Source organism: Papio anubis, chromosome 4 (genome assembly GCF_008728515.1).
Source record: "Papio anubis isolate 15944 chromosome 4, Panubis1.0, whole genome shotgun sequence".
Taxonomy (NCBI): Eukaryota; Metazoa; Chordata; class Mammalia; order Primates; family Cercopithecidae; genus Papio; species Papio anubis.
Genome location: NC_044979.1, coordinates 141,955,333 through 141,965,310, shown reverse-complemented (window position 1 = coordinate 141,965,310; position 9,978 = coordinate 141,955,333). Strand labels below are relative to the sequence as shown.

Here is a 9,978-nt window from a genome sequence, read left to right as displayed (position 1 = left end):
AAGTTTCTCATCAGCCAACTGGTATCACTGGCTCAGGCAATTGCAATGTTAAACAGTTGTCACTGATTATTTTCAACAAACAGGATAGGACTGTTTGCACTGAGGCATTTCCGAGTCATATAAAATGAAGAAAAGCCCTGAAAATAGTGCCTTTCCAGGAAGCGGCCAGACAGCTCAGATAGTCACAGTTCTTTGGGGATACAGGTTTTGGGGGTGCTCCAAACCTATTCTGCCCCATCTGGTAGCTGCTAGGCTGCTTATTTCCACAGTTCCCATGGTCGTGAAGCTGCTGGTTTTCAAGGCTATCACAGAGGTGGGGAGAGAAGAATGGAAATAGGGCAAGTAAAAATTCCATGAAGCTCATTGTTCTTATGAGATTCGGCCATTTTTCTTTTCTTAAGGAACAGGGTTTCACTATGTAGCACAGGCTGGAGTGCAGTGGTGCAATCACAATTCATGCAGCCTCAAATTTCTGGGCTCAAGCAATCCTCCCACCTGAGCCTGCCAAAGTGCTGGGACTACAGGCATGTGCCACTGTGCCTGGCTAATTATTTATTTTTAGTAGAGATGGGGGTCTCACTCTGTTGCCCAGGCTGATCTCAAACTCCCAGGCTCAGGTGATCCTCCGACCTCGGCCTCCCAAAGTGTTGGTATTACAGGTGTGAGCCACCACACCTGGCCTCAGCCATTTTTCTTTAACAAATTGACTCATGATATTGCAAACCTTTGGCAAATTCCTAGAGTTCTGAAGAAGTTTATGTGGACAATTTTGCCAGGGTTCTTCTTGCCTTCCATTCTTCAACTATCAGTCCACTCTTGCATTGCTATAAGGAAATACCCAAGATTGGGTAATGTATAAAGAAAGGAGGTTTAATTGGCATATGATTCTGCAAGTTGTACAGGAAGCATGATGCTGGAATCCGCTTGGCTTGCTTCAGAAAACTTACTATGATAGCAGTAGGCAAAGGGGGAGCGAGGCATCTCACATGGTGGGAGCAGTAGCGAGAGAGAGAGAGAGAGGGAGGAGGTGCTACACACTTTTTAAACAACTAGATCTCGTCAAAGCTCACTCACCATCACAAGAATGGCACCAAGAGGATGGTGCTGAACCATTCATGAGAAACCTCTCCCATGATCTGATCACCTCCTACCAGGCCCCACCTCCAACACTGGGGATTACATCTCCACACATGAGTCTGGGTGGGGGGACACAAATCCAAATCATATCAAAATGCTTCCCTCATGACCTTTGTTTTTAATATAATTTAATTATGCGTTTACATAATTTATTTATTTATTTATTTTTGAGATGGAGTCTCACTCTGTTGTCCAGGCTGGAGTGCAACGGCGTGATCTCAGCTCATTGCAACCTCCGCCTCCCGGGTTCAAGTGATTCTCCTGCGTCTGCCTCCTGAGTAGCTGGGATTACAGGAGTCTGCCACCATGCCCGGCTAATTTTTGTATTCTTAGTAGAAATGGGGTTTCACCATTTTGGCCTGGCTGGCCTTGAACTCCTGACCTCAAGGGATCCACCCATCTAGGCCTCCCAAAGTGCTGGGATTACAGGCGTAAGCCACTGCCTATAACTTAAATTTTAACAATGGCTGTGTTGAACAACCAGTGTGCAAAATTCATGAACATTGAACAATTGGCTTTCATGAGTGGGCACCAGCAGCTCCAGGACCCCACCAACAGGGCCTCCTGGGTGCCCCATTTGATCCAGCTGAGCTCTGTGAACCTTTAGAGTATCTGCTAGGTGCCAGAGCTCCAGAAGTGCTCATCCAATACTAAGCTGACTCCACATCCTTCACCATCCAGGCCTCAACCAGAGCTTGTTGGCAGGACAGACACTGGCAGGAGGGTCTTCCAAGTGATGGCTTGGCATGAAGGAAAACTTAAAAGAGGCTGGGCCCTTGCAAGAATGGCTGTAGAGGGCTGGGCGTGGTGGCTCATGCCTGTAATCTCAACACTTTGAGAAGCCGAAGTGGGCAGATCACTTGAGGTCAGAAGTTCGAGACCAGCCTGGTCAACATGGTGAAACCCCGTCTCTCCTAAAAATACAAAAATTAGCCAGGTGTGTTGACAGGCGCCTATAACCCCAGCTACTCAGGAGGCGGAGGTGGGAAAACCACTTGAGCCTGTGAGGCAGAGGTTGCAGTAAGCCAAGATTACACCACTGCACTCCAGCCTGGGTGACAGAGCGACACTGTTTCAAAAAAGAAAAAAAAAGTGGTCAGGCGCGGTGGCTCGCACCTGTAATCCCAGCACTTTGGGAGGCCGAGGCGGGCGGATCACAAGGTCAGGAGATCGAGATCATCCTGGCTAACATGATGAAACCGCGTCACTACTAAAAATACAAAAAAAAAAAAAAAATTAGCCGGGCGTGGCGGCAGGCACTAAAGGCTGTTTTCTGACTTCTAGGTGAAACTAAACAAGCCAACAGGTTTTTGTTTGTTTAATAACATCTTTAACTGGAAGTCTTCAAGTATTGGATAAAGGCATAGATGGTGAGGTAGGTGGTGGGGCAAAGGCTGCCTTTAGACATCCTCTGTGGGATGTGTACTATAACCCCTGTTCTGTGAAAGAGGCAAAGAAGTTTTGTGTGTGTGTGTGTGTTTTTTAACTTTTGGGCTTGCTCAAGTAATAGCAAAATCTACTTTGGGATTGTGGTCCGACGTGCTGTTGGAGTGCACTTTAGTTGTAAATAACCACTCCCAGGATTATCAGGCAAAGCCTTCCTTAGGCCAGCACTGCAGCAGGCAGCCACAAGTCTCCTCACAGTACCCACGTGTGGGTGTCCCTGGCTTCTTTGAACTCAAAGGGAGAAGCTTCCTGATAGAAGTAGAAGTATAGGCCGGGCGCGGTGGCTCATGCCTGTAATCCCAGCACTCTGGGAGGCCGAAGTGGGCGGATCACGAGGTCAAGAGATCAAGACCATCAGGGCCAACATGGTGAAATTCCGTCTCTACTAAAAATACAAAAATTAGCTGGGCATGGTGGTGGGCGCCTGTAGTCCCAGTTGCTCTGGAGGCTGAGGCAGGAGAATCGCTTGAACCCAGGAGGCGGAGGTTGCAGTGAGCTGAGATCACACCACTGCATTCTAACCTGGTGACAGAGCGAGACTCTGTCTCAAAAAAAAAAAAAAAAGAAAAAGAAAAAGAAGTAGGAGTACAACAGGGTGGTTGTGTCTCTTTCCTAGACCTTTGCCTTCCTTATTGATTCCACAAAGAATCAGCAGAAAGCCGTGAACTATTTTTTTTAAGACAGAGTCTTGCTGTGTTGCCTAGGCTGGAGTGCAGTAGTGCGATCTCAGGTCACTGCAACCTCCACCTCCTGGGTTCGAGCAATTCTCTTGCCTCAGCCTCCCAAGCAGCTGGGATTACAGGTGCGCGCCACCATGCCTGGCTAATATTTTTTGTATTTTTAGTAGAGATGGGGGTTTAACCATGTTGGTCAGGCTGGTCTCGAACTCCTGGCCTTAAGTGATTCACCCACCTCGGCCTCCCAAAGTGCTGAGATTACAGGCGTGAGCCGCCATGCCCGGCCAAGCCATGGACTTTTAAATTCAATGTTTCTCGTTCCAGCTGTTTGTCTTATTAGATATTTATTGGCTTGCTTCAATCATCCAACAAATATTCCCTGGGCATCATCTGTGTGTCCAGTGCTGTGTTAACATCACCGACAGCTGTCATTTAGGATGGACATTTGGGGAGTTCAGAGAATTGGGGAGGTTACCCTGTTGCCAGGTGGCAAAGTCCCATCTGATAAGATTGAAATCAGCTCCTCTCATGCACACACTGAACCACAGCGCCTCTCCAGAAAAGCTTGGCATTTTCCCAACCCCCATGTCTCTGACCACTATATTACTTGTGTTTGGAGAGTGCTTTCTCTAGCCTCTCTGCAGGACTGTGTTCTCACCTCAACTGTTGGTGGGGAGAAGGCCACCCCTGGGAGCTGCTCTGCCCTGGTACCTGGGACCAGGACTATGCACCATTGCTTTAGAGAACACCTGCTCCAACCCAGGTCCTGCACCAGGGATTTCCCCCCAGCTGAATCAGGGAGCTTACAACCACGGGTCAATAGGACACAGCAGCTGGGATAGCAGTCCATACAGGGCCAGGGCGGGGCATTAAGGAGATGACAGTCATTTCTCCTAGAGAGTCATGGATGAAGTCATATGTCAGTTGAGTCTCGACAGATGAAAGGAAGAGTGTGTGCCAGGTGGACAAGAGGCAACAGCTTGAGCTCAGGAGGTGAGTCAGTGGGTGACGCTGGGAGAGGCATTCTCTTCTTGATCAATTCAAGTGAAAAGCCCAAAGCTGTTGGATGGCTGAGAGGATGTGTAGGTCAACTTAAGGAGAAAAGCCTAAAACAGCTCTGACAAGTAAAAAAAAAAAAAGGCAGAAGACAGGCCTATTTTTGCATGTTATAAAACACTTAGAAAAAAATATCAGGATGATTGTCATGGTTTTCTTTACATTTTCCTGTATTTTTCAATTTAAAATAATTGTTGGTGTTACCTGCTGCCCACGCACTGTTCCGTCTGCAGGGGGCGCACCGGCCGCCACCGCTCACTCCTTCAGGATGATGGGCGGGGCCTCCTGGGCCGGTGTGGACTGACGAGTGGCTGGCCGCCCTGTCCATCTCGACGTCCCGCCCCCGCGCTACGTCACATGACGCAGCCCATCATGGCGGCGGGAGCGCGGCTGCCCGGGCCCGCCGCTCCGCAGGGCTGCTGCCGTTGCTGCTGTTGAGAGGCGGCGGCGGCGGCGCAGGCGGGAAGGATGGTGTTTCTGCGACTGGAGCGGCAGGTGCGGACCGGGAGCCGGACCGAGGTTTGGCAGAAGCAACGCGTGCTCAGGAGCAGCCGGCGCGGGTGCCGCTGAGGCAGCGGAGGGAGGCAGGACCGACTGACGGGCGAACGGACGGACGGACGGACGGAAGGCGACTAGAGAGCCGGCCCCGGAGCCGCGCCGTGGGCGAGATGCCGGGGCCGCCGGCGTTGCGGCGGCGGCTGTTGCTGCTGCTGATCCTCCTGTTCGCTGGCAGTGCCGGGGCCGCGCCACTTCCGCAAACAGGTGCAGGTGAGCGGGCCCGCCGTGGGGACGGGGCTGCGGGAACTGGGCTGCGGGGTCCTCGGCGTGAGGGGGAGGGGACGGCAGGGCAGGGCCGGCCTCGGCGCCGAGGGATCGGAGGGCCTGCCCGGGGCGGGAATCCCAGGGAGGTGAGTGATTAGGGAGATTTCTGCCGCAGGGGCGTGGGATGGGGGGGCGGGGGCGAGACAACGTCGTTGGGGCTGGGGAGGGCGGCGGGCGAGGTGGCAGCCACCGACCCCTCCCGGGATAGGCTGCGGTACCAGCCCTGGACCTGTTGCCTTAAGGTTCTCAGCTTATATCGCTTTCTGGCAGTTCAGCTTCCCTTTCCAGATGTCACCTGCCTCTTGTGCGTTTTTCTCGCATCTCATAATAAGAACCGTTTCTTAGCCCTAGTCGTACTTAAATGCAAATAACTTGGCGAGCTGTGCGGAGTTTGTTTCGCTCCTTGCAACTTATTCTGAAGTTGTAAATTGATTTTAGACTCTGTACTTTTTATTCGGAATGTATCTCCGGGGATAAGAAGGAAACAACCATAAATATTTCTATTTTAGGAAGCCAGTGATTAGAGTAGCAGGCGTTGAATAACTATTGACAAACTGGCTTAAGGGTGATGGAAGTTTCTATTTTAGCTAACGTCAGTGTATGATTTTCTTCGCGCGGCCCCCCCCCCCCCCGCATTTTCTCAACATCGTTTTTATTTGGGGTTTATTTTCCTAAATAAAACTTCAACCCAAGAAGACATCCAAAGTTGTGTCATTTTTCTAAAAAGGAAAAAAAAAAAAAATGTAGGCTAACTTGGCATTATTGCCTGCCGCCATTATCTTTGAAATGGGGAAAGATTGAACTTTCATACATTCGTAGAATATTAGAGTTAGAAGAGACCTTAAAGAAAATTTAGACTAATTTCTTCGTTATGTAGTAGGAAATACTGGGGGTGTTGGGTCAAATGACCTACCCAAGGTGACACAGCTTCATTGTAGGCAGAGCCTCAAACCCAGGTCTTAGATACCTCTAGTTGTATGATTTTTTTTCCCATTTCATTTCAAGTCTTATAACTGTTTTGGAATACTCTTGAGGTCAAGAGTTATTTTGGAATAATGTTAATTGGGTACAGAATGTGGATGTACTGTCTCCAGTAAAGACATATTTTTCAAACAAATCTGTGATGAAAGCTACATGTAATTGCTTCCAGAGCTACATCAGGGTTTGTCATTGAGTGCCCTTTAGTTGAACGTTAAATGTCCTCATTGTACCGTATAATGTAGCACTAAATTTCTGTCACTGCCTTAGATCAAATACTTGTGAGGTGAATTCCGTTTTCTGGTCTGATAGATAAGAAGAGTGAATGTTATCAGATGTGTATAGGCAACACCGGTAAGAGTCACAGAAGGTACCTGGGAAATAATGAAAGATTATGTGGAAGGATGATAATGTTGATATTTAAAGATACTGAAAATTAGCACTAGTATAGGGTTGTAGGTAAAGAGTATGTGATGGGGATTCAAGAGAAGTTTCCAGATGACTTTACGCTTAATTGGATTTTTTATATTTTGAAATATCGATTCTTTGTAGGAACCTATGTCTTCCGGTACACTTTTGTTTTTGTTTTTGTTTTTGTTTTTTTTTTGAGACGGAGTCTTGCTCTGTGGCCCAGGCTGGAGTGCATCCGCACGATCTTGGCTGACTGCAACCTCAACCTCCTGGGTTCAAGCAATTCTCTACCTCAGCCTCCCGTGTAGCTGGGACTACAGGCCCCTGCCACTACGCCTGGCTAAGTTTTGTATTTTTAGTAGATATGGGGTTTCACCATCTTGGCCAGGCTGGTCTTGAACTCCTGACCTCGTGATTCACCTGCCTTGGCCTCCCAAAGTGCTGGGATTACAGGCGTGAGCCTGGCCGCCTGTACACTTCTTACATGGTTTTTATTCCATTCTTTTACAATTCTATGGTGTCATGAATTATAAAAAACCGAGTATTGTTGGGGTGTTGTAGAACAAAGCAATCAGAAAAGTTAATCTGTAAATAGAGGTATCAAATCTTGACATAGATAAAGCGTAAGGAAATATTTGGTAATATGTAGCAACTTTTGCTACGAATTTTCCTTTCGTATTCTGATCTTTGTGGGATAGGTGTATATGTTTTGATGTGTTGCATATGAATAGTGGGTACCTAGGGTTAAAGTCTGTGGAAAAGATGCACAGTCAGACTGGGCGCAGTGGATCACGCCTGTAATCCTAGCACTTTGGGAGGCCGAGGTGGGTGGATTGCTTGAAGTCAGGAGTTTGGGACCAGCCTGACCAACATGGTGAAACTCCCTCTCTACTAAAAATACAAAAATTAGCCAGGCGTGGTGGCAGGAGCCTGTAATCCCAACTATTTGGGAGGCTGAGGCAGTAAAATTGCTTGCACCCAGGGGGGAGAGGTAAAAGGGAGCCAAAAACGAACCCCCCCCCCCCAACCAGGGAAAAAAAGGGAGAACCCCCAAAAAAAAAAAAAAAAAAAAAAAAAAGAAAGAAAGAAAGAAAGAAAAATGCACAATCAGTCGTAGATTCAGGGCCTTGTCTCCCCATCCAAAAGAGTTTATTGATCCTCGTTAACTGAGGTGTGTTCTTGATCAAGATTTTAAAAAAACCTTGGAGCTAATCCTGACTAGTGAGCTCGCTGGTTAAAAAAGAGGAATCCCACTTGACCATGTATGGTAGATAAAAGAGCAGTTACACGCCGAAAACAGAACTAAAGCTTCTGCTGATCCAGGAACCTGTACTCCTTGTGAAGATAGAGCTAGACACTTTCAAATAAGTATAGACCTATTTTATAGGGTCTTTCACCTGCTTCTTGTTCTTTCTACTTGAGGCCTGATCAGTCTATCTAGCTTACTGGTGCCTTAGAGAAATTACGCAGTTAACTGAAATTCAGCTTTTAAACTGAAGATCATTTATCTATGGTGTCTTCATCATCTGGATTCATTGCTAGGCTCAGAAGTTGAAAAAGGTATTTTCTCATTCAGTCATAATAAAGCTATGTAAATATATGGATTGTTCTTGCCCATCAGGCAAGAAGGCATTTCTTGGGTGAACTTTATTTTGGGCCTTTTCTTTGTGCTGGGATGCCCTTATGCCCACACCCCCGCCCTGTCTGGGAGCCTCTTTTCCTAAGAATCTGTGTTTCTGCAAGAGCCCTTGTTGGTTACGTAGACTAAGACTTGCTGGTCCTCTCTAGGAAGCTTTTATGTAAAGGGAGAAAGTTCACTGTTTTCACACCCAGTGAAATTGCCAAACTAAGATTACAGTTCAGTTCTTTTCCCCAGATCATAGTTATCAGATCATTCTTCTCTTAGAAAACATGGACGTGCCTTTTCCAAGATTCTCAAGATTCACATCATAAACGGGGACTACAAGTAAAGAAAGATCTTGTATATGTGAACGAATTTCTCTAAGCTCACACTTTCTTATTAATATTAGGATAGTGGTGAGACAAGGAAACCCAGTTCTATTGTTCTGCAGCATATTAGGTCACAGAGTACAGAGGAAGCTTTTAGCAGCTCCAAATAAAGGACCTCACGGAAACCCGTGAAGCCAGGGGGACTCAGCTACTGATTAAATGGCAGCTTGTGAAACCGAGCCTCTCGTTTTAGATTAAACAAACAGACTTGTATCTTGAAAAAGATTTTTAAAGTAAAGGAAATACTTTCTAAAGTATGAATTACTGTGTTTAGCAGCCTCTGAGAAAATTATTTTCAACAGGCTTTCTATGCAAATTATTTTAAGATTTATAGCTGTAAGTCTTGAAATTTGACTTTGGTTGGGATTGCTGTAATTACTTTTACTTGGTGATATTTTGGGGTTAACTAAATATGCTCATTTAAACAGTAATAGGAAGTCTGTCCAACAGTTTTGTAGCTGATTAGCACTGAAGTTACCAAATCGTTACAGTTTTGATGATAATCAGTGTGCTGAGTGTTCCTGCAAATACTCTTAAAAATGTAGAGTCCTTGGGCCCTCTCTGGCCCCTGTGTATTGTGTCACTTAGATAACCGCTGTAGATATAATTTTAAAAAGACACTGTCGTGTAAATAAGGGACGTCCAGTGTTCTGAAACAGTAAACAAATGAGTCCTCAAAAAAGTTCTTGTAAATGGACATACAGAAATAATCCAACTTTTTCGTTTGAGGGTAAAATTCATCAACCAATCCTAGTTGGAACACAGTGTTGTAGGAAGAACTTGGGCTTTGTAGTGAGATCTGGGTGTGAAGCCTTGGCTGCCACTGGAATAGCTTAAGGACCCTGGGTTAGTTACTCAACCTGTGGGCTTAGAACTCCATCATTAAAAAGGGTGGTGGTGATAATATTTACCCAAAGGGATGTGAGGGGTCACAGTGGTGTGCCCTCTCACACTGAATTGCTTCTTTGTTTCAGATTTCTTTGTAAATTTGGTTATCATCAAATTGACTAATGGTAGGTGATAAGGCTTCAAAGCAGGAGCTCAAAGTGGTGGCTGCTTAACATGGCATGTCTAGAATTTACTGGATTTAAAAAATCTTTGTTGCTCAAAATAACTTTTTTATGGTGGATAGAGATACTTTAGAGAGAAATCTGGTTTATTTAAGTCTAAGCTGGTATTGTTACTACTTGAAATTCGTAGTGTTGGAGAACTATGCTGGAAATTTTTAGGATGATCTGGGTTAGTCTGCTTTTATGTAATAAACCTGTTTTTAAACTGGAAGATGACTAAAGCTCTTGCATGTGAACAGTTGCTGGTTTTAATTTATTTAAAAGACTCATGAGTGCTTGAAAGTTTTTCTTTATCTTAAACATAATTGTGTATTGTCATGAGGCATCCCTGATTAACCCAGGCTGTAGTAGAACAAGCCCAGAGCTGATGC

At 46.0% G+C, this 9,978-nt stretch overlaps 1 protein-coding gene across 2 annotated transcripts in view; it reads left to right on the top strand.

Moving 5' to 3' along the window:
• The first annotated feature begins 4,653 nt into the window (after positions 1–4,653).
• LMTK2 (lemur tyrosine kinase 2) overlaps positions 4,654–9,978 on the top strand; it is a 111,128-nt gene continuing 105,803 nt past the window's right edge. Inside the window, exon 1 of one of the 2 annotated variants that reach the window (XM_021935663.2) lies at positions 4,654–5,078. In XM_021935663.2, coding sequence (XP_021791355.2) covers positions 4,985–5,078 — 94 coding nt within the window. In that variant the 5' untranslated portion in view covers positions 4,654–4,984. Of the gene's footprint in view, positions 5,085–9,978 lie in introns of both variants that reach the window. The other variant, XM_003895719.4, reaches the window with a different exon arrangement.